This window comes from Emydura macquarii, unplaced genomic scaffold (assembly GCF_026122565.2).
Source record: "Emydura macquarii macquarii isolate MOO-44397 ecotype Brisbane River unplaced genomic scaffold, CSIRO-AGI_Emac_v2 contig_2297, whole genome shotgun sequence".
Taxonomy (NCBI): domain Eukaryota; kingdom Metazoa; phylum Chordata; order Testudines; family Chelidae; genus Emydura; species Emydura macquarii.
The window spans coordinates 492,388-518,048 of record NW_027132434.1 but is presented as its reverse complement, the minus strand read 5'-3'; the positions used below and the strand labels follow the sequence as shown (position 1 = coordinate 518,048).

The following is a 25,661-nucleotide window of genomic DNA, read 5'->3' as shown; positions in this document are numbered from 1 at the left end:
TAATTGGAGACCACATAGAGTCAGAAAAAGGATTTCAATTCTGTCAAAACCTTCTCTTATCACAGAAAGCCACAATGTCAGATGTTACATGGCTTAGAAAAGTTAATAAATCAAACTCTTTATTAAGTCTTTCTACTCATTTATGAGAAATATAACCAGCGTACTCTTATGGCACAATAGTTGGCCTCACAGCAAGTCATTATTCAAATCATCCCTATCCATGGAAGGTTATTTTACAGCAGAAGAGTTGTTAAATGTCTTAGAGTTTTGTAGAGCAGTCTACACAGGATCCCCGGATCCTAACATTTGTCCCTCATCCTTAATGAAGGCATGTGCAAAGAACAAGGAGGTCTCCTTTTACTAGTGATTTCTTTAGAAGAAAAATAAAATATATTAAAGTGATTGTGATTCAGTTCAGAGTGTTAGATCTGACTGGTGCAGGTTCACCAGTACAGGATTCTGAATGTCTGTTTTCAGCAACCTTTTGAACTATGAAATATAAGCCTGCTAAGGAGCAACCAAATGTCTTAGTTTAAATTTCTGGTTATCTAATGAAGAGGAATGGTGTGAAATTCAATCTATCAAAGGTTTTACAGGAAGGTTTTTGGACACAAAGCAATTTCCTCATGCAATACTTTGTGTGTGTAGTGGGGGGAAAAGATCAGTTTGGATCTTCATTTTTATAACAATATAGGACTTACTTCTATCAGTTTCTGATATTACAAAATTCAATCCACTCTGTAGGCATGACTGCTCTTACTAGCCTTGTTTACACAGAGCAGTCTCTTGCCAGCAAATCAGAACTTTGAGAATCTTTTAATTTATTTATTTATTTGGAGGGTAGTAACTACATTTGCATTATTAGCTTTTCAAGCATGTCAAAGAACTGAATATGAATAAGGATTCAGCCAAAGAAACAGACTTGCAAAACAGAGGTAAAACCAGTGTTTGGAATATGTTGAAAGAGATTTTTATTATGCTTTGGTTTGGTTTGGTTTTTAAATGGCAAAACCATAGAAGTGAAATTTATAACCTGGATATCATCAAAATTTGCAATCCAGTGAAGTTATCAAAATATATTAAATTATACAGCATGCACAGACCAGGTTGAGAAATTACTTTCTGTCCAAAGATTTGTTTAAGAAACATCAGAGCAGCTAAATTCAATCACATTTATCTTAGTCCAGTAGTCTCTTTCATTTTCAGCAAGATTAGAGAATTAATAATATTGTTGAGAACCATTCAGATAAACCATATTGTAATGCTCCTAGTTCTAGCACAAAATCTTACTGGATCCCAGTTTGTTCAATATTTTATCTACACACTGGCTTTTTAGAATGAAGAAGTGTGTACTTGGAAAGGTTAAGAGATTGGTAAGCAACAGAAAGTTTTAGGTGTTGCACAGCAGTTATAGAATTCCTGGTCCTCCACAGTTACCAGAGAGGAACAGGATGGGCTGCAGCTGGGAGAAACTTCCTGGAAAAGGAGTTCTTTAGCTGCTGATTAAAACGTAGTTATTTGTGTTTGTACTCACACTGTCTGGTGTCAAAAGACAGTGAATCCCTCTTGCTAAAGGAGGTGGAAAAGAAATAAAAGTGGCCCCCTCCCTGGTGGAGTGGTGAGTGAGTGGGAAAAAATGGGAAATCAGGGAGGAGACCTGGGAAATCAGCAGCAGGAAGAAGGCAGAGCCCTGTGTAGTGCTGCAATGGAATCTATAGTACAAATGGCTCTGCGAGACACGTTTTATTTTTGGTAACTCAGGTACCTGGCTTTGCTGGATCCAGAGATTTGAGCGATTCTGAATGGTTTCTGGTTTTACAGAGAAAACACACAAATACCTGGTAAATGCCCTGGTATTTGCAAAAGGAGATACTGCTGCTGACATCCGGTATACTCTACCCCTCAATGATGAGGAAAAGAAAGAACACAACAAAAACGAAAGAGGCTTTTAATGCTTATTTCACAGGCAGACAAAAATATTATATATGAAATGACCAAATTTAATAGGAGGTGCCAGAAACAAGAAGAAGTCAATATTTGCCAGACATGGAGTTTCTGAAGTCCTCATATCTGATAATGGGCTCAGTTTACCTCTGAAACATTCCTAGCATTAGCACAGGTCTTTGATTTTGAACATTATACCAGTAAGTCCACATTACCCCCCAGAGCAACAGAGAGGTGGAGAGAGCAGTGCAGTGTTTAAAAAGACTTCTGCAAAACCCAGGGGACCCACATAAAGCACTCCTGGCATATCAGTCAACACCACTTGCGTCTGGAATATCTCCAGCAGACCTTCTAATGTGAAGATGACTAAGGATGCCTTTATCTGTGGCACCGATAGATAGCTTAAATGTAAGTGGCCTGAAGGAATTTCAAAAACGGGCTGCTGAAATAAAAATTCAGCAGCAACAAAACTTCAATGTTTGGCACAGAACAAAAGTGCTACTTGAATTGAGACCAGGGAACAAAGTATGGATCAAATGCTCCCAGCTATTTGGAACTTGGCAGAAACTCCCAGATCTCTCCTGGTGGAGACTCCAAAAGGAGTTCATCAGAGAAGTCTGATTCATCTTCAGTATTTCCCCACACAACAAAGAGAGGCTCTGAGACCTGCAGGTCCTCTGACAGGAAGTGAATTCTCTCCCCAGGGAACTCCACATGGAGATTCAACAGAAGCAAGAACACATTCTGGAAGACTGTTCAAACTTTTCTTAAGGATTTGATCTTTAGAATGCTGCACAGCACTATTTAAATGCAGTCGATATGGGGTCATAGTAGTATAAATAGTTGTAAGGAATCTGAAGTTTACTTTGAGTTGTGTGTACATACATTGGCTTATACTTTGTTTTAGTATTATGAAAGGGAGCTACGGAGTGGTTATGGAGTTCTGGTCCTCCACAGTTACCTGAGAGGACCAGGACATATTGCAATAGGGAGATTAATAAACTTCTCTAGTTGCTGCTTCGAGCATGGCTCTTGTTCTCATGCTATTGTAGGGCTCTCAAGCCCTAGGTCACGACCCAAAATTGGGTTCTCCAGAATGTCAGCAAGTCGTGTAGGAGGCTTGCTGAGAAACAAATGAACCTCACAGTCAATTTCAAATTCCTAACCCAACAGACTGGCGGGTTGGCGCATACACACAGGTGGGGTCAGACTCACAATCGGCAACGCCAGGCTGCGACACATGCACAATGATATAAGGCAGAGACAAATCCGTGCTATTTCAGAAGACATCAAATAGCAACCGACTGACCATCTTTCAGCCAGATATTTGGCTTTACAATTAGACGAATCTACAGATGTAGCAAACGGTGCCATTTTGCTGGCTTATGTGAAGCGTGTATGGAATGCTGAGATTCCAGAACAATACCTATTCGGTGTAGATATGGTTACTTCTTCTACTGCTGTTGATCTATTTAGTGCACTGGATAATTATAGGCAGTAGGTGGGATTGAGCTGCACAAAGTGTGTTGGTATTACATCTGATGGAGCTGCTTCAATGACTGGGAAACATTTGGGAGTTGCGCAAAGAGTCCTTTTGAAAGCACCAGTGCATCATGGAAGCTTTCTTTCCTGCATAGTGAGGTGTTAGCAGTTAAAGATGTAATATCTCAAAGGTGTTGTGAAAATTGTAAATTATATCAAACACCATGTCAAGAATTTCCAATGCTTTCAGGTTTTTGTTAGGAAATGAGTAGTGCATGTATCCATCTGCTTTTCCATGCTGAGGTTTGTTGGCTGTTTCATAGCAAAGTTTTGTATACAGGCTCATGTATATGAACTGACAAATGAGTTGGCAGTTTTCCTGAAGAAAAAACGTCTCACCTGGCAGAGCATTTCAGTAATGAGACATGACATGCTCACATTGTGTATTTTGCAGATATATTCTATCAAATATTCCATTCAAATTATTTGAATCTGTCTTTACAGGGCAGAGGGCACAATTCTTTTAAGCAAATTGACAAAATTGTAGCATAAAAAAAGGACTCTGAGGAACAAATGTTTTGAAAGGTAGTATGGCCATGTTTCTTAACATGTCACTAGTAACAAATACTGAGAGGATTCTGCAGGCTGGGAAGCACTTAAGAAAATCATCCGTAATCATTTAAATAAATTACACATTTTGACTAGATTCTGTGATTACTTTCCAGACGAGCAACTCAGAGATGAAGAATGAAGCTGCATTCCATTTGGAGCAGTGTTGAAAAACATGAGTCTGCCTATAGAAAAAGAAGCTCAGCTGGTCGAGTTGTATTCCTATCAAAGCCTACAGAGAAAATATACTGAAACAAGTCTCTTTCAGTTTTGGTGCAATGCTGCAGGTGAATATGCCTCTCTTGCTAGCCATGCTATTAAAGTTATTTTAACATTCAGTACTGCCTACTGGTGTGAAACACGATTTTCAGCCATGAGTCAGCTGAAAAATAAAAGCAGGAACAGACTGGATGTTGAACATGACCCTCAGATTGGGCTGCCTACCATTACACCAAACTTTGATAAACTCAAACAAGAGAAACAAGCTCAGGTTTCTCATTATGTGGAACCTAGGACGTATATAACAAATACAGAAGTACTGTATTTTAATATTTGCTGCATTTAGTGCTTATTACATTGTATATATTACATACTGTGGGTAAGAAATATTTAGAAAGCCAGATGTTTTGTGCACTAAAGCTATGTACTGGGTCATGACAGACCATCAAGGTTGCCAAAGGGGTCTTGAGCCCAAAAATGTTGAGAACAACTGCACTACAGGGCTCATGAAAGCTCACACAGACATCATTAACTAAAATCCTTTATTTATCCACTGAACCAAAGAAGGCCAAGCAGTGACACAACAAGTACCCCATTATTCTGTCAATTTACCCCCATCAAGGTTTGAAGGGACCATGCCTAGAAGTTAGAAAATAGCATTTCCAAGCTATTTAGTCTTTGGTCTTTGCTAAGATTACCAGTAAGCATGTTAATTATGTGAATACCTGTTTAACAGAAACTAGACTTACACCATCAGCTCATTGAAAGCCTGACACAAAACCCATTGAAGTCAGTAAAAAGACACCCATTAACTTCAATGGGTTTTGGAGTGGGCCTTTATTTTATTTACGGAATGCCACATGTGTACTCAGAGCAGAGCAAAACAAAAAAATGGTTTCTGCCCTAAGAAGCTTAGATGATCTTTGCAAGAAATAGTCACCGAAACAAATATCACCCCCCCACAAAATATTATATAATATATGTGGAGGGTATAATCTGATTCTTAGCAGGCAGTTTATGACATTTTAATATGGATCTGTGAAATGAGAAATAGTAGTCAAGTCACTTCTTAAAAATTGCAGACTGTGTGTATATTATCTCCAGTCCTGCTACCCTCAAGAAATTGCACAATAAGGCTTCTGATGGTCAGGGGTTGGTTCTATGGCATCTCACAGGGCTGAGATATGGAGGTTACTTACTGCAACTGGAGGTTCTTCGAGATGTGTGGTCCCTGTCTGAATCGCAAGAGAAGGGGAGGGTGATTTGCAGGTCTCAAGGGAGGAGTCAACAGGGGTGTTTGGATGGGTGTTGTGCGAATGAAGAAGCAGCCGTGGAAGTGGTAGCAGCAGGGTACCAAGGTCGTTGAGAGCATTGGTGGCCAACCGAGCTGGTTGAAGAAGTGTACTATGTATAGGAAGAGTGGTGCATGAGGGGCCTGATGGCTGCAAAATGTCCAGGAACTCGTCCGGGTGATCCCTTATGTCCTCTGCCAATAGATAAGATCCCTTGTCGTGTGTTGGAGCAGTTTCTGTTATTGACCATGGTCATCTGGGGGAGAAAGGGAAGGTGGGATGAGTGCCTTATCAGGGTAGGAAGAAGCTCCCATGGGAATTGGTGGGTCCATCAGTGCCGATGGGACCGGAGGTGCGGCATCCTGGGGTTCCTCATAAACCAAGGGAGGAGCCATGTAGACTGTGGAAGATCTGCAGTGAGGTGTTGGCGGTGCCCTGTGGCCATGTTATGGGTCCCTATGATGCCAGTAAGTCCAAGCATAAAGATCCGTTGGAACCGGCAGACCTCAGGGGTATTGTATCTATGTGTTGATGGGAGGTCCATACGCTGGCACAAAGGGCAGGTGTCACAGTGGTGGACTGTAAGAGTGTGCTGGTGAAAAGGCAGGCTCCTATTCTGAGGACTACTCGGAGTTGGAAGGTTGGTCTGGGAATGGCAGTGCCATTGGACTGGCTGGAGCCATTGTGGAGCAACTCTGCAAAGAAATGCTTGCCTGCTAGTCTGATGGTGCAAAGAGGAGTGGCTCAGTCTGTAGGAGTGGCTCATCTGCCAGGTGATGGAGGGGGTATGGTTCCTGGTGATCTGGGATGCGGTGGGAATCAGGCATATGGCAGGAGAAGCTTGACTGTAAGTGTCAGCAGAGACTGGCAGCTGGGCTTGTGCAGCATGAGGTGTGAGATTCCACACGGTCCCGGCAGTGTGGATGGAGCTGAGGGTGGAAGTGGTGGCTCCACAACAGAGGTTGAAGACGCCGCCGATTGGTCTTGATGGTATTTGGAGTTATGCTCCAGCCAAGACTTCTTGGGTTGAGGACCAAGCGGGTCATCATGCGACTTCCCACCCGACCTAGCAGGGTTTGGGGAGGCAACGCTGCACTTTGAGGCAGTCCTTCTTGGGGAGCTGCTCTTGTGCCCATGTGTGTGCTTCTTGTGAGCACAGTGGGGCTTTGACTGTGCTACCAGTACCACCAGAGCCAAGGGTGCCACTTTGGACGGAGCCAGTGAAGCACTCACTGGCGGTGAGGCCGAATGCTCTGGTGGATCCGCCAATGCCACAGACGAGTGCACACGCGGGCACATCGATTCCTCTATGAGGTGTTTTCGGAGTGAAAGCTCTTGAGCCTTACGAATCCATGGTGGAAAGGAGCAACAGATGGAGCAATGGTGATGATGTGGGCTTCACCCAGACAATAGAGGCAATGTTGATGTTTGTTGCTCACGAAGAAGGAGCGCGAATATGAAGGATAGTTTTTAAAGCTGGCTTGTTGAGGCATAGTCCCCCTGGGCAGGTAGGACGCCCCACATAAGGTGAAGGTTAACAACTACTACTAAATTCTTAACTATTAACTTCTAATTACTAAAACTAAGTCTAACTGTGTATAACTATATACAGTAATGCTAAAAGTGCTACGCAATATGGAGAGAGGAAAAGGGTTTCGACTTTGGTCATGTGGCAGTAAGAGGGAACTGGAGAGGCATTGACATGAGGGGCAGCCTCATAAGACCTTGGACAAACCACATGGCCAACACACGACATGCACACGAGTTGACGAATACTGCTACAAACAGTTCTAGCTGCAGCTCATAGTACGCATGCACATCCCGGTTTGGAATCCACGTAAGGACCAGCACTTGAAGAATAAGCAGATAAGGGTTCAAGGTCAGCTCTGCAACATACTTCCTGGGTGACCTTGGGGAAGCCACTTGCAGTAACCTCTCTGACCCTCAGTTTCCCAGCTTCAAAATAGGGCCTGTATTTCCCTGTCTCACAGGATTGTGATTAGGCTTAATTGATTATCAACATTTATAGAAGCATTAAGATCCTTGGTTGGCTGGTATTGTAGAAGTGCAAAATATTATTTTTAGTGAATTCACTTGCAAGCCAACCTGATATTTCTTGAGGAATACTAGCCTGAAATGTCTTAATTGCAATATTTGTCAATAATGAACTCATTCAGATTTGTTGTATACAGCATTGTTGCAGCCATGTCCGTCCAAGGATAATAGAGGGACAACATGGGTGAGATAATATCTTTTATTGAACCAACTTCTGTTGGTGAGAGAGAAAAGCTTTCAAGCTTACACAGCGCTCTTCTTCAGCTCTGTGTGAGCTCAAAAGCTTGTCTTTCTCACCAACAGAGGGTTGCTCCAATAAAAGATATTACCTCACCCACATTGTTTCACTCAGATTTAACATTTTAGCCTTGACCTGATTTAGTCTTATCTAATTGAATTTCCATTTTGTGTGCACTGTTGCCTGAGATGCTACTGTATTTCTTTTTACTTACAATAGGAAGAAATTGTGCCCTCTCCGATATTGCTATGTTGACTTTAACGGCAATCACTGAACATATTGTACATACATTGGTGGACTTGTTTTAAGGAGGCACAGAATTATTGACTAGAGCTATGCAGGAAACTTTTTGCATCCTTCAAACACTGTCAAGGCTTCAAAAGTTAGTGTACAGGTATTTACAACAGATGTTTCTTTCATGCTGAGTATTTGTTAAATTATCTCCTTAGAAGTACAAGATAGATTTTTGCAGTACAGATAATGGAAGCAGTGAAAACGACTGGCAAAAAAGGCACATCTTGTAGGAAATGGTTTATAATAAAGCTCAAAATGTGTTTTGTTTTTGAATTTTAACTTTTTAAAAAAAATAAAATTGAAGCAAAATTTAAACTGAAAATTCTTTTGACTCAAAAAATGGGAATGTTTCATTTAGAAAATGTCTAAATGAAACGTTCAGATTTTTCTGGAATTTTTTTCCACCCGACAGAAACAATTGAGCAAATTCTGCATTTATTTTAGTTAAAAAAGTTTCATCCAAAATATATTGCCAAGTTTGGCCTGTCTTTTCATGTATCCATTAAGCATTATGCACAACTATAGCATTGTATAATAACTGTGTATTTATCTTCGACTGAGAACCACTGATCTAGAGAACCAGGGTCAGATTTCTCTGGTCCAGCTAACAGCACTAAGTGCAGGACTAAAGGGGGCAGGAAGGTAAAAGGTTACCTAAGGCAATTTTGTATCCTCTATCCTGGGGCTGCAGGGGAATGGGTTAGTCCCTAACGTATGTTTGAGCTACCTTCAGGAGGCCCAGTTCCAGCCATTGGGGATCAGCTGGCTGCAGCAGCATCCGAGCCTTGCCCTCTTTTCCCACTATACACTTCTTTTTCAGGGTTCAGGAGGGTAACATAGGTGCCACTGCACAGCAGCCACAAACTGCAGGATGATTCCCCACTGCAGAGAAAACTTCCAGTGCCTTGTTTGGCTAGATCTACAGGCTACAGATTAATGAAGAAGGTGATTTCCGGTTACGTAATTTTTTAAAGGTTCACAGTACATTCAATACATGTGTTAGCAATCTGAAAGAGAGAAGCTGTATTTGTTTCTCTTTTTATATGAGTAAGAGGACAGCCATTCAGTAATCTGACTGGCTGACACAGATTCCATTTGTTTTCAGAGGTAAAATACAAAACACTGATGTGAACAACAAATGGTAAAATCTAGAAATCACACCTGGTCAGGAGTAATGTTTCAAACTTTAGTATTTGTTCTGTGACACATTATTTTTGCAGAACACTGGCAGGCTCAGCCAGTCATATGAACAAGTATTAACTACCAGCAAAATTATCATTGATTCCAAAGGATTGATTTTTCTGCACAACAGTAGCACGTTAAATCTTTATTTTTTAAAAAGGAACTGCTCAGCAGCAGAAAGTAAATTATTCCAGCAAGCTGACCATCTTTAAGAGCAGAATGCTGTTTAGAGATGTGAATTCTCTGCTGTTTGATGCAGACACTGGATTCACTCCCTGCCCATTGTTTGAAGTTTAGCCTAAATGTTTTGTTTTAGATTTGAATATCTGAATGGTTATTTTATGTTTCCCATATAGCAAAGCAAATTTTTTTTATTAAAATAAGATCTTCTGGTAGAGTACTTGTCTACACCACAAACCAAAGGATGTAATAAGCATTAAAATACACTCAATTAACATTTAGTGCCTAATAAACTTACAAAGGAAATTCAGAACTAAGGTCACTGGTTCTATTCTTATCTCATCCTATTACAGGTCAGATTCTGATCTTGTTTACACTAGGGAAAATCCCCAGTAACTCCAGAATGAAGTGAAGTTATTCTGGATTTTCATGCATGTAGCAGGGCATTTCATACGCACTGAATTACTATACATAGGTGTTTGTGACCTGTTACTATCAGCTTCTCAAATCAGAACAAAGGGTTGGAAATTCATGGGTTCACCAGAGCATTGACTGGCGGGAAAGTGGTTCTAATCCACCTTTCTGTCCCCATCTTAAATCAGAACAGTGTATATTACACTGGCACAACTGTGCCCAAGGGACCATCTTCTGGCTGTGGATCACTGGAGTGTACTGCACTTTACACATCTTATATGCTGGCAGAGCACTGGGAGGCAGTGGTATAGAGCTTGCAACACCAGCCTTAAGTTGCCAAAGGATTTCCTAACTGCCCCTTTGGTGCAACTTTCTGACTGCTTTGGGCTTCCTGAGCTGCACAAAGCAGCTGGGAGATCAAGGGATCTTGCCCATAGTTTCAATAGAAAGGTCCATAAGTACGAGCTATGTGCACCGCATACACATTGAACATGTATTCACAGAGCACTGACTAAACTAACCAAGTCCTTTCTCAGCATTCACTTGGTTCAGGAATTTCTCTGTGTGGTGGTGTTCCAATTCAGGGATCTGACCCAAGCCCCTCTCTCATTATGACACCTTCACTCACCCAGCAGTGAGGAGGAAACTCAGTTCCCAGGGGTACTCCCAGTTATACCACAGATATTTCTGAGTTAATGCAAAGAATAATTGTAAGGAAAAGAGAAACTTACTTACCTGTTATTCTGCTTCTTTGAAGATCTGAACCCAAAAGATTCTTGCTCTTGGGTCCTGTGCTCCATCATGAAGCTACACTAGTTCTCTGTTACTTGACCCAACAAGGCTGGCACAGTGGGGAGCAGCATGTTAGAACCTTCCTTCTGATTGGTGGGGGCACATCACCAATGGCCACATCCCATCAGAGCCCTTAGGGTCTTTCCCTCTAGCCCTCACCTCTATATCTTGGATCAACTTTCCTATTGAACAAAAGGCTGCCCCCTCAACCTTATTGTCATTAACCTCTGCTCCTCTCTGATCTTTCCATCACAAAGTTCCTATGTCCTGACCACCACCTCATCTCCTTTATCACTCATCTACCTCAAACCCAAGTCCTTCTGTTATGTCTAAGCTGTACCACCTTTCAGCCTCCTTCTTCTTGGTTTCTTATCTCCAAAATCTCCATTGAGATTCTTTCATCCACACAAATGTACCTCTTCTCCAGCTCCTCACTCATCTCTCTCAACTGATCCCACATCTCGGCATGTACTTCTGACCTCTCTTCTTGAATGCCTATCAACTTAAACCCAACGTGGCCAAAATTGAATTCATTTCCCCTCCCACGCTCTCCCTACATCCCCCATCCTTTGTTACTTTTGACATCACCAGCATCTCTGTTGCCCAGGTCCACCACCTCTCTGCCCTTTCATATCCAGTCTGTGTACAAATCCTCCTGCTTTCTCCCACAATGTATCTAATATCAGACCCTTCTGCTCTGCTCAGAAAACTCTTAACCAGGCCCTAATCTCCTTCCTTGATTGCTATCACCTCCTCTGCCTCATCCCTCTCCGATCCATGCAAAATGGAACTGCCAAGATCATCTTCCTATCCTATTAACCCGTCTTTCTTCTCCACCACATCAAGTTCAAGCTTCTTATAACAGTCTTCTAGGCCTTGCGTTTCTTTACCACTCACTTTGCCTGCCTCTTACTGAGTTGGCCCCTAACCCCTCCACTTTGCCAACAATGTGCATCCATTGTACCACTTCGCCAATCAGCATTTGTGCAGTTTCTAACATGCTGCCCTCATGCAAGGAACATCTTCCATGAGGTCATCATCCTCTCCTCTTTCAAAATATCCCTTCAAACCTGCCTTGGCTTTAATGCTCCCAATACATTAGTCAATAACAGATAGCTAGGCTGAAGGCACTCATATAAATATGTATTTATTTAAAATTCAAATGTTCTGGTATCATCAAGCCATGCACTTAGCTAGCCTATATGCCACCTCTTTTTATTACTGTTACCCTCATAGTTCCATCTCCACAGTCTCTCCTGTTGTTTGTTCCAATCCTTTCACCCTTGTTTCAAGTTAGATTGTAAGGTTCTTCAGGGTGGTGACCTTATCTTCCTATGTGTTTACACTGTTCTGAGCACAACCGCTCTGACCCTGACTGGAACTTGGCATCCTACCACAATTCTACCGTTACACAAAGGCACTGAGTCAGAGGGGAGCTGCTGCTGCATAAAGACAGAGCAAATGTTCCAGGCTGTTCCTTCATGAGCCAAACTGAGTGAAAAATAGGTTAGAATTTTTTTTTAGAAATGAATTTCAAGGCTTTTTCTCTGTTCTGAAGATTAGGAAGGTGGTTGCTCTGGAGACCCCCTGTGTAGCTGCCAGGATGTAGAATAAAACTGGCAGTCAGTTTCCTGTGAAAAACTGCTCTTGCCTTGTCTCCTAAACTGCAGCAACAGAGGGAAAAATCAATACTGTGAGTGGCAAACCTGTCTATGAAGGAGAACCACTACAGTTACAATATTCCAAACTTGCAAATGACATAACATTGGATTCTATCAATTCTTGAGAGAGAGGCCACTAAAATCACACCAGAATTCAACTGGGAGGGGGAAACAGCATGATAGTAGTTACAATTACATGATTTAAGATCAGAGATTTCATGACTATTCACAAGACTATAAACTAAAGTTTTTCAAGCACTATAAATAATTTCAATACTTGTTTATAGTTTGGGGTGAGGGTGTGTGTGATACTGGACCCCCAAATGTCACTGATGGCTTTGGTGTAAAGCACCCATTGCTTTCAAGGTGAATGAACAGTTCACAGTTGGGTGGTTTTTTTGGCCTAATTGTGAAGGAAGGTTACTTACCTATAGCCATAGTTCTGCACATTCACACTCATGGGATTCACCCATAAGTACAGGTCACATGGTGGATCCTTCTCACTGCAGTGCCTATTAGCATACTCATGCTCCTGTCCCTCCTCCCCTCAGTGTTCCTGAACTTTCTGAAAGTGAGGCGCCCTCTGCTGCCTCAGTTCCTTCCGCCATTTCCTCAGAGTCAAGATTCCATTAGGACTCTGAGAAAGATGGAAAGGTGAGCAGGGAGTGTGAGTATGCAGAATCCATCTCTAAGAACTCTGGTTACAGGTAAGTAACCTGCATTTCTGCTGCATGTCCCCCCTCAAGGGATAGTCTGTCAAGCAATACTCCGTAAACAGAAGGTGGATCTTGGAGTCTTAACTGAATAGGGATTGAAATACTGCCCTGGCAAACTAAGAATTCGATGTTGATACTACGTCTAGGAAGTAGTGTTTTGTAAATGTATGTATAGAGTCCCAAATAGCAACCCTGCAGATATCTGCAGTTGGAATAACAGAACCATCCAGACCAGGGCAGAATTTGCCAATCATGCCAGTGACCAAACTCAGGCTCCACGTCTGTCATATCTGGAAGAGTGTGATGATCTGTAGGCACCATATTCTGAGGTGCATTTCTTCTTCTGAAAATGGAACCTGGAGTTATATCTGTACATCTAACATATTCTGATTCTTCCTCGGTCTACAGATTTAACCTCAGATCCAATCTTGGATGCAACACAGAAGAAAATGGGGGAACTACAGGACCTGCATATGCAAAATAGAGAAAAGCAAACAAATGTTACTGGGACAGCCTGTAGGCATCTTAGGCAGCGGAAGGGAAGTGTCTAGGGATATCTAAGACAACACATCTAACCTTCTCTTTTGAAGGAGGACAAGTAGCAGGAGCACTCCTTTTACCTGCTTAGGCAAGTAGACACTCTGTCTCTTGCAGATCTGGTAACTGATCCGATTGTGAATCTATGTCATGCACTTGTGCTACCACAGTAAGGGTTGGTGCCCTGTCAACAATGGATGAAGAAACGACTGCCAATTGTAGAACAACTTTCAGATCCAATGCAATCTTCAGAACTGGGGAATAAGTTTTAGGCAAAATTTGCAAATGATACTAAAATGGATGGGGTCGCAAGCCCCTTGGCAGACAAGATGAGAATCCAAAATGACCATAGCAAATTGGAGAACTGGTCTAAACTGAACAAGATTAAATTCATTTAAGACAAGTGTAAAGTATTTCACTTAGGAAGGAAAAATCAAATGCACAACCACAAAATGGGGAATAATTGGCTAGATCAGTGTTTTTCATTGCAAGGCCTAGGAGCCAGTGGCGGCTCCCATCGACCCTAAGTGCAGCTCCCTAATTGTTTATATTCCAATTTATTTTATGTACCGAGCCTATCAAAGTCCGCCTTCTTTACATGTCACATTGACCACATGGTATGATGGGCACCAATAAGTACATCTAAATTGTTTAATTAATAACTGTAATATTGTTGTAATCTAAATTGTATAATCTAAATTGTATAATAATTGTAATATTATCATAGTAACTAACACGTTAATTTAGTAGTTGATGTGGCTTTCACATTGAAGGTTTTTTGAAAAAGTGGCTCCCGCTTGAAAAATAGTGAGGATCACTAGGCTAGGTGGTAGTACTGCTGTAAAGGATCTGGAGATTATAATGGATCACAAATTGAATATGAGTCAACAATGCGACAGCTGCAAAAAAGGCTAATATTGTTATGGGGTGTATGAATAGGACTGTTGTATGTAAAACGCAGGATGTAACGGTCTCGCCCTGCTTGGCACTGGTGAGGTCTCAGCTGTGTCCAATTCTGGGGGCTACACTTTCGGAAAGATGTAGGCAAATTTGAGAGAATCCAGAGGAGAGTAACAAAAATGATAAAAGGTTTAGAAAACCTGATTTCTGAGGAAAGGTTAAAAAACAGGGCATGTTTAACTCATGAGAAAAGAAGACAAAGTGAACCTGTTAACAGTCTTCAGTTATGTTAAAGGCTGTTATAAAAAAAATGGTGAAGTTCTCTATGTCCACTGAAGATAGGACAAGACGTAATGGGCTTAATCTGCGGCAAGGTAGATATAGGTTAGATATTAGAAAAAACTTTCTAACTCTAAGGGTAGTTAAGCTCTGGAATAGACTCTCATGAGAGGTTGTGGAATCCCCATTGATGGCTTGAAAGAACAGGTTGGACAAACACTTGTTAGGGATGGTCTAGGTTTATTGGATCCTGCCTCAGCACAAGAGGGCTGGACTTGATGACTTTTTGGGGTCCCTTCTAGCTCTACATTTCTATGATTCGCCCTAAGCCGGAATCTTAGTCTTTGGTTTAAGATCTGATATTCTTGGATCCAGATCATTAGAGTCTCGGGCATCTTTTGAATGTGACTTGCCCTTGCAAACAGGAGCCTTCTTGCATTGCACAAGCTTTCTCAGAACTGAAGTAGATGGATCTGAAGGCTTCTCCTGAGGTTTGGCTCTTATCTCAGAGGCTGGTACCAACCAAATATCTGAGTACTTCAGTGTTGGATCCAATAATTTGGATACTGATTGCTTTGAAGCACTGGAACCTGATCCTAGGAAAGAAATCAGAGTATTCTACATATTGCTTTTCTTTTTAGGTCCCCAAGGGGCTAGGAGCAGACACTGGTCTTTTCACCTTGGGTACAGATCTCTTAGATGTGTCACATCCAGAATACTTCGCAACCAGAACTTCCTGGAGCAATAAGCCTTGCAGCCAGTTCTAGTGCTACTTCAACACCCTTGGGGTAAATGTGCTGTAGACAGACCACCACGAGGGAGAGTGACCTTCTCTGAGGCATACTGAGCATCTATTTTGGGGATCCTGATCCTGGGAAAACTGCCGGACAAGAGGTGCACCTACCCTTTGAAGCCAGGTCTCTTAATATATGGCTACATTGCGTTTTAAAAACCACAACAGCGAGTCTCAGGGCCTGAGCTGACACTATGGCACTAAAAACAGCAGTGTAAACATTTCAACTCGGGTTCTGAAACCCACTCCTCCTCCCCGGACTTCAGAGCCTGAGCATCTACACAGCTGTTTTTAGTGCTGTAGCGTGAGCTCAAGTCTATAGACCTGGGCTCTTAGACTCACTGCTGCAGGTTTTTTAAATGGATCCACTACAGAACAAGTAGTTAGAACTGAAGATTTAACTACTATCTATGCTAAGAATAATGTTTTTTTCCCTTAACTAAGTTTACCACTAAAACTAATATTAAAAACTACAGTAACAGGAAAACTACACTAACCAAAGGTACAACATTATTCTTGAGAGAAGGCTCCAGATCCAACTGGATTCAGAGAGGTTAATATCCATCTGCTGCCGTAGTTGGAAGGAATTGAGGCAGCAGAGGGTGCCCCTCCCCCTCTATAACCTCATTTCTGGAAGAAAGAGGGAAAGGATAGCAGGGGTGCACAAGTGCTCTCACAAGCACTACTATGAGCAGGTTCTACCACCTGAGCTGTACAAGCTAGCACCCCCATGAGTTGGAACATGCACCCCCAAGAAGTAGTGTCACAGACAGAAAATATTGTGAAGGTATCTGGAACACAATAAGACAAGGGGAGCTCATTTATCTTATTGACAACACAATATAGGAAGAGGGAACATCTACAAAACACGCAAAACCTACATCAAATTATTCAGTATTTCATGCATCCTCAAACATGTATTTTTAAGTATCCAGTGAGAATTTAACTGGGGTGGGGAAATACTGAATTTTGTTTGGTCTTTTTGTACAGTAGAAGTTTAAGTTAATAATTAATAATTGAATATACGTTAGCATATCATAAAAAGTTATTGATTCCCCAATCTTTCAGTTCCCCCTCCAGCAGTAGAAAGGAAAAACTCTGCTTCTAAATAATATTTATCATAGCCAAGAGCTATATTGGCTCCTTGGGAATGCTTATGTATAGGCTTTCTAGCCCATGGAGTTGAAGCTCTAAAAATCATGTAGAATTGTTTTGTTTGAATTATGAGTATTGGTCGAGTAACCCCATTGCTGGCAATGGGATGGATGCCAAGAAAGTTTAGACATCTCATAAGCATAAACAATTATACCACTAGTACAAGTAAATGAACTTCCATTTTTTTAAACCATTGACTTTATTAAAATACTTAACACATAGTTTGCAGAGGAACGTACTGACATTTTCTGAGAACTCCATTGAAAGCAAAATGTAACCGCATATGTATTATTTAACAAACAACTTCTTGGAGGATGGGTTCATATTCTTTATCCTAAGAGCAGACAATTTAGTTTTTCTCAGGGTTTTTTTTTTGACACAGGTTCTTTCTTGCCCCCTTGACTTCAGTCTCAGAATATCCAGTAGCAAAGAGAAGGGTCTCATACTTCTTACAGCAAACAAACAAAAACAAACAAAAAAAACTGGTCCAAGTGGAATTTCATTGTTTTCATCTGCTTCTTCAGTCTATCTTTTCCTTCCCAGTACCCTTTTCTTTTTTTTTAAAAAAAACTTTGTCCAGAAAACTTAAGATAATCAGCATCTTGCAAAGGCTACAGAGTTACAGGGCAGGAAGAACTGCAAGTCAGATCTGAGCAAGGATCTCCCAAACTATCAGATCATCTCTCAATGTCTTTATAACTCCTTCAATAAATGCATTTCAAAGCTTGAGTGGAAAAAACCAGCAATGTCAAAATATGCAAAGGGCAACAGTGCATTCATGAACTGGGTGGAATGCACATTGAGGGCAGGCTACACTGCTGTAGCACTAAAGAAAATGACAAATTATAAACTTTAAAATTCTGTTGAAATACAAGAGGAAGAGGGTGGGAAAGAGAACAGAGGAAATAATCTGGATAAATATTTAAAACAAAATGCTCTTTTCATATATCTCATTCTCATTTAAAAGGTTGCAATTACCATAGACATTTAAACAGCTCTAGAAATTTTTGACAAAATGTATGTCATGACTTTACTCAATGATAGGGCTGTAAGACTGGGGAAAAATACCTACAACAAACACTATGTGGGGAAAAATGTACTGTGTGTTTCCATGAAGGATGCATTGAGGTTGCATAGGTTTTCACATCAAATTGATAAGGTTGCTTTTGGGAGATAATTTTACAACCTTGCATAGGTGCTATATCTGTTATAAAGGTAATACATGGAAAGTATGTATGACTGAAACATGAACTTTGATGAACACCCTTTTCGCCCTCAAGTTTTACTGCAGCAAAAAAGCAACTTATTTAACCTCCTCAATGCCCTAACACATATATGGAGTATCCCAAGGAAAGAGACATTAGGATTACCATGTGAATGATACAGTGTATATTTATACATGTTGAAACAATTGGCAGAGCCCCCTCCCAAAGCATAGCCCTAAAGTTTCCATATAGAAAAAAATACTGCATGAGTTAACTTTATTTACAAACATTAAAACTCATTTAAATATAAACATTTTTTGGATCATATTATTATATCAAATATGTTAGCTAATCAGACTGCTGAATGAATGGATGACCCAGATTTATACCTATTTTTCAATAGCTATATAGCTAATCAAATACCAGCTTATTAATTGTGCAGAAAACTTTTAAAACTGCATTTTTATAATTACATTTGTTTCTAATTAGTTCAAACTCAGAGCAATTCCTCCATAAGTCTGTTAGAATGCAGCTTTTCCATATTAATAGAGTGAACAACTGCCATTTGTACTGCAGCAAGAGTGATTAGGATATTTGTTTCATCATTTGGTATAACAGAAATCAAGTCAGCAGATTAGAATATTGTCACAGGACAACTGACTGCTGCTTTGAAAATTAATGTCTTGCCTTTGCCCTGCTTTTATCCAACAACAGGAGGCCCTTTCCCTTTGATAGGACTCCATTCCACTAGAATTACCTCTTCATCAAAGGTGTTGTCTGGCATTTCTTTTGCCATTTTGTACCTGGATCTAAAACAATATCATTAGTCCTGGTTATTACTCTTGCATATCACAGTGAGTTGTACCTTTAAATATTATTTATAATGGCTTCACTGTGGAGAACCAAGCCCTGTATTAGAAACTGTCTCAGAACAGAGACCTTAATTCTAAGGATTTCATGTGTGTTCCTTATCTACAGATAAGCTTAAAATGTGGAGCTAAAATTGTCCCACCATACATTAAGTGTGTGAGTTCAAATAATGAAACGAAAACAAAACAGAAACCAAACCCGCCATAACCACTGAGTACATTTCTTTTAGAAAGGATGCTATTTACAACAATAAAGATTCAGTTCTTTAATATTTTAACAAAAACCCAGCTAATTTTAAAATTAGTAAACCTAATGAGGTTTTTGAAACCAATACAGTGCACAAACAACATTGCTGTTTGTTCTTGAACATGAGTCTCAGAAATGTAGGAACACTAGGATAAATTATACTAAGGATGACAAATCTCAACTAATTAAATAATAAAAAAGAAAAAAGAAAAAGAAACACCACTTTGAAACACAGCTTCTAAAAAGTACAGTGTTCCAATGTTTTCTCACAGTTCCAGATTGCTAACATTATAAATTAAAGGTGAAAGATATCCATGTATAAACAAGGCAACTTTCCACTGATTCTATACTGTTCTTGTCTAAACCTTTGGATATTTCAATCTTCAAATCCCACAAAGTAAGGTTGAATTTTCCAGTTACAAAAAGAATGTCGGTTCATGATGTGGCATTTGAAAAAATGCATCTAGATATTTACAGGATGCTTAGAAATAACTTTTTTGCAAATGTTTTTTAATCCACACACATTTTCATTTCACCTTCTGCAGAACTGTAAACAACATGCTATTCATTTGGACTGTGGCCTTTTAGGTTACGGTGCGTGGTCTTTTAGGAGGAGGTGGGGGCATGAGTTCAGTGTCAGGATCCAGGTGATGTTTATGCGTCTGTCCTTGAGAAGCTGCTGTACACCTATCAATGAACTCAAACAATATGTCCTTTGTGACTGGATTTTGGATGCTGTTACATATAGCTGGGAACAAAGAACACATTTTGACATTATTAAACTGATCAGTTGCAATCAACACGAACAATTTGATCTTGTATTTTCAAAATAAATGACAGTATTTGGAACAAATGTTCAGCTTTGAACGTATAATACTGTATAGAACTTTTGTGTTAGGGATGAAATTTCTCTACTTTGCTCACTCAGAGCTGAGGACTACATAGAGTGAAGTCTGTCCCAACAGGCACTCAATCTAGCCTCCTAGTCACGAGAATAATTCTTTGACAAAAAGTAAAATTAAATCCAATATAAATGTCAGGAATTAACACACTGTTTAGGCAAGCAGTAGCAACAAAATTTATTTGCAATGTGTCTTCTGGCTCTGAAGCTCTACCTAAGTCGTAACAGGTAGGAATACATGATTTTATCCATTTTGACAAACTTGGAACTGAAATGGATCAGTTTTTGGATTTCTCCCCAAATATCAACCAATTTAGATAATTTATGAAAAGGCTTGATTCTGTTTAAACAACTGACTATCTTTTTAGCATTTTGCCTTTGCAACCTGGTCTTGTCTGATGAATCATGAGACTTAGGAAAAAAAGACTAGAAGCAAGCTATATTGATGTAAGGTGGAATTTCATAACTAGCTATGACAAAAATATAAGATAAAGCTATAAAAGATTTTGAGAAATAGTATGAAGAAGATCGGCTATATTAGAAAGGCAGCTTTGTGAGGAAGTACTCTGTTGAGCCCCAACATCCATTAAATAAAATGAGTAAACTTCTCTCCTTTAACTGATGTAAAATAAAATCATCTTCATGACCAGCAGTCAAGTATGGTTTTGTGTGTCACTAAAAATATTTTTTTCATACCACTGTAATTTTGGAAGCGTGCACAATATTAATGTAACATTAATAAAACCCTCTTTAATGTTAATGATTTGTATAATTAAAAACATTTTTGATGTAAAGGTGCTTTTTAAAAATGTTTTCTGTATGTGTCAGATTTAACCACATTATAATAATTAAAAGCAGCTAACCTTGCCAAAATGAACAAAAATTATAAAAATAAAAAAGTTATCACCTTACCAAAGCTGTGCTGGTAAATTTGTATGGCCATTTTTAAAGGCTGACCTGGACTAATGGGGCAAATAAAAATAAAAATCACTATTTAAAAAAAAACCAACTTTTTCAACTAGAAAAGTGTAAAAAGTAAAAAAAAAATGTTTTTAAATGAAAGAAATAGCATTCTCTGTCTTTTTATTTTAGCTTTACTATTTCTTTCCAGCATTTTCCAAATATGGAAAAAAGTGGATCTCACCTGCCTACCACAGACCTGGAGAAAAGTTAAGAAAGGAGAAGTGGGAACTATCAAAATTCCAAAAAACAACTTTTTTTCACAACTGAACAAAAAAATGCAACTTTTTCTCATTTTTTCCCAATTTCATTGTAAATAATGATTTCCTATGAGAAGTTTCATTTTTTACAAAACTTTTTTTTTTTTTTTGGGGGGGGGGGGGGGGGGGGGGGGAAACTCTTCAGAAAAAAAAATTCAGCCAGCTCTAGCACAGGGGATGAAGGGACAAAAACTGTGAATGTTGGAGGTGGATGAAGCAAGAGGAAAAGTGGTTGTTGCTTGGAAGTGTGGGAGGGGACAGGTGCAGGTCAAAGGAAAAAACAGTTGCTGAAGCAACTGGGGGAAATGTTGGTGACAATGAGGGAAAAGCTTTAGGAGGTGGTATGATGTACCTCTTCTTTAGGAGCCTATCCCTCTTTCATCTTGGTGTTAGGAGGGCTGCAAGAGATGCACAAAGCTGCTATGGTGGTGGAACTGCTTGATGAGGTGTCTCCCAAAAGGCACCAGCAGTGCAGCAGTCCTACTGTCACTTGATCAAATGGCTAATTTCAATTTGCTCATCCAAACAATTTAATTTCACTAATTATCAGAAATTTACCTGGGTAGAATAATTTAAAGAAAAACTAGCAATATATATATACCTCCTGGTGAACTTAGTAGTCCTGAATACCATGTTTAAGTTAATGATACCACCAAAAAGAATGCCAGTTCAGTATGACTGTTTTTACTTATATTATTCAAACACATATCTGTTTTATTTAAAGTCATTCATTCCACCTGAAAGAAAATTGCTCTTTTGCATTTTCAGAGGGTTCTTTTTATTGTCTATAGGAGAATCTGAAGGCGTCACAATCCCATACGGACAACTTTTTTTCATAGCTTTCATTTGCTTTACTCTCCATTGTTTGTAATACTATTTTTGGAGCTTGAAATTACATTTTCTCCTACTAATTTTGTCTTCCATCTGGCAAACAATGATCTTGAATAGAGCTGAAATTATCATGGCTTTTTTTGTTCAACAAATTCAACTTATGTAGCATGTTGATGTGCCAAAGTATCTTTCTTTGTGCATCAGCACAAGTCAACGTAGAACTGGGAATAGTGTTTGTTACTTAACTGTGTTGTAGACCAAAGACTACTATATTTTTGTGGGCCACACTTAAATGAAGGTTTTTAACATATATTTGAATAAATAAGGGTCCAATTCTGCAAAAACTGAAATACATGTTTACTTCACACACACAATGGGTGAAATCATGGACTTAGTGAAGTTACTGGTATATCTACACTGCAATAAAAAACCCTGTGTCAGCTGACTTAGGCTCAGGCAAAGGGGATGTTTACCTGAAGTGTAGATGTTTGGGCTTGGGCTGGAGCCTGGGCTCTGGGACTCTCTCACTTTGCAAGAACCCAGAGCCTGATCTCCAGACAGTGCCCAAACATCTACACTGCAATTAAATAGCTCTTTAGCCTGAGCCAGCTGGCCCTAGCCAGCCCCCGGTGTTTAACTACAGTGTAGACATAACAAATGGGAGCTTAGCCTACTTAATTTCACCCAGTGAGTAAGTCCCATTAAAGCCACTGTGACTGCTCATAGTGTGTAAAGTTAAGCACATACATAAGTTTTTGCAAGATCAGGGCCTAATGTTATACTGGAAAAATACAGATGGCTAAATTAGATATAGAGAATTCAGATAATTTCCCCCCATTAAATTAGAACAATGTTAAGGCAGATGAAATTTTGGGACTAAATTTTTTGACAGAGTCCATTTAACTAAGTTTAGTGAAATGGTAAATATGACGTGAGTGCAAAAGTAAGATATTCTACTCACCTAGGGCAGTGTTGTAAGCATTTGGAAAGCTTTTGTCTATTCTCTGCCTCATGAAGACCCAGCTGTTGTTCTCAAATTTGCACTCTATAATTTTATTGTCGTACTGTTTCAGTTCTCTTGTTACCTGTTTTTAAAAAAAGTTAAGATAAATGTATTTTATTAAATCTGTTTAAAGGCACTGTTCCTTCACCATGTGACAGATAATGGAAGGCCAAACATTGCCCTAAAATTCATCATGAATTCATTCTACAGCTAAAATTAAGCTTAGCTAAATAGCATACATCTCCACTGTACATATGCTCAGCTACTCAACGTTTTAAAAATACTTTTGAAATCTGCTTTCAATGTAAGGCAATTATATTATGCTAAAACATCAGCTACTCTAGCAAAAAAAACCCCAGTCCAAATGTCCCAAATGCAAACAGGTTTCCATGGGTATGAACTAACTTCCTGTGTACGTGCTATTGCCAGTCTAAGTTTATGAAATGTATTATCTGTATTTCCATCAACCTTCTCTGTTAAAGGTCTCAAAGGCAAATATTAGGTTTCAATACCAGAATTAGTTTATAGACATCATTCCACTCTTCAAATTTCTAGAGATTATTTTCTTTCAAAAATAAAGTAAATTATAACTCCAAAAATCACATGGTTTTTTAAATCACATGTTCTAAATATCCATCAGGCCTCTTTTCTTCATTCATTCATAGATTTGTCAGAAAGCAGCCAATATCCTGAGCTATTTGTCTTTCTATTAGATGATGATGAGTGATTTGGAGATTTTTAGTTCATGTGTACTATACTTCCTGTTTATTTTCACTACTTCATCCTATGCATCTTAACCTATGATAAAATGCAAAATTCCCAAGTAACCATAGCAACTTGAGAACTTTATCTATTGCTTTAGCAACTGTTTTCCAGTATACTTCAGTTTGTTCCAAAAAGCTTCTTTGTATGTATGATTCTTTATTTAACTGTTAGTTTTGTGTTTAGCTCTGTTATAGTTTTCAAATCATGTGTTATTTAGGGTAATATCACAACTGTGATCCAATATTTTATGAGTAAGTACATTTTCTTACAGTAAAGAGGACTGGTTATTTCATTAGCATAATTTTTCATTTCTACTGTTTGTCCACTTACCAGTACTGACACAAGAATGTATTAGTATTCGGAGATAAGGACTTTGAAGAAGACAAGGAAAGTCCTTGGAACAATTAGTATGGTGTGCAGTGAAAACTCTCAAACCTCTTTTGGATTAATTTCTAGATAAAAGCAATTAATCTGCCAATCTGAGTCCCAATCCTGTGTTATCCCACTTGCAAAATAAGATAAATCTAATCGTCAAATTGCTAAAAATGCAACCATCAAATTTTGTTCAACATTTATTCTGATCACTACTATTAATTTCAGGAAAGGGAGCTCTGGGATTTTACTTGTCAAGTAAAAGTGACACTGAGATAATTTAGCTATACTGCTTAATTTAGGCCAGTCAAGTCATGAAACTTTACCATAAAAAAGTCAGCTCTAGCATGCCATATCACAAGATCATGTATTTCTTTTTTAAAAAGAAGTAATCCTTCTGCTGACTACAGATATGTTTTTAAAACCAATGAACTGCTACAATGAACACATGGATTAGGGGAGATATCTCCTATCCTGTTTGCAAGATTAACTCATTCCCTAATTTGTCCATCTTTCCCTTTTTGGCACATTTCCTTGCACAGCATGTTAGTTCTCTATACGTGTGTTAAAAGCTGTATTCCAACCAGATGTTCAATTAACGCAGATTCAGTTAACATTTATGTTTCATTGGTGTGGTCAGGAAAACACAACATCCTTTTCTAATTCACTGTGGATGTTTAAACAAAAGAAGAAACTTTTGGCTGTGTAATGATTTGGAAAGGTATATTACTTTGACAATAACTGCCAAGAAAAAAATTATTTATATACCTTTTTTTCCTGATGAAGCAGGAAAATGCTGTTAGAAGAATCATCTGTTAGAGGCAGAGAGATATTCAACTATAGCCAGTGACTTCACCAATAGCAATCTCAGTAAGGCTTTGTCATATAGTTTATCATTCTTCTAGTGTTCAGAGGCTCAGAATAGCAATAAATTATGTGGTTGCTCTATGTGACTGTGGCAATTAAGCAGTATTATTAACTCTCTGTATGCTTGTTTGGCCACTCATTAGCAATCTGGAAGATAGATCTTTCCAGAAAATGCAAACACCTGCCAATGCACTGAGCTAAATGCTTTTGAAAAACTGCTGATCATAGTCTTTAACAATCACCAGTTATAGCAATTATCTTACCCAAGTAAGGAACATATTACCATTCCATGCATTATTAAATGACCTTGGTTTTACAAAACCACCTGTCTTAATGTGTAGGCACATTTTCTGTTAGGAGCTGTTGAACATTTTATCAAGAATACAAAAAGTACTCTCCCTTTCAGCCCTGAACAATGCTGAAAATACCAGTCAACCACTATTATTCTAGGCTTCTCAATATGTATGTGTTTGGAGAGGATTGAAAAAGTATTCACTGTAAACAAGCTTTGTTACAAATATATGTCACAGTTCAGGGAACTGCACCTGTGTTTCCCCACAATCATCCAGCTCTCAGCTTCCAGCTCCCCATCTGTGGCTTTTTTTGGGTGGAGACAGATCATTCACTCCCTTTTGACTA

General features: G+C 39.2%; 1 protein-coding gene across 1 annotated transcript in view; it reads right to left on the bottom strand.

Annotated features, from left to right (window-relative positions):
• Nucleotides 1-16,922: 16,922 nt before the first annotated feature.
• Nucleotides 16,923-25,661, bottom strand: part of RNGTT (RNA guanylyltransferase and 5'-phosphatase) — a 411,810-nt gene continuing 403,071 nt past the window's right edge. The window contains exons 15-16 of the mRNA XM_067560703.1: nt 22,977-23,100; nt 16,923-19,811 (exon numbers count right to left, since the gene is read on the bottom strand). Of these exons, the coding sequence (XP_067416804.1) occupies nt 19,648-19,811; nt 22,977-23,100 (288 nt within the window). The 3' untranslated portion in view covers nt 16,923-19,647. The remainder of the gene's footprint in view (nt 19,812-22,976; nt 23,101-25,661) is intronic.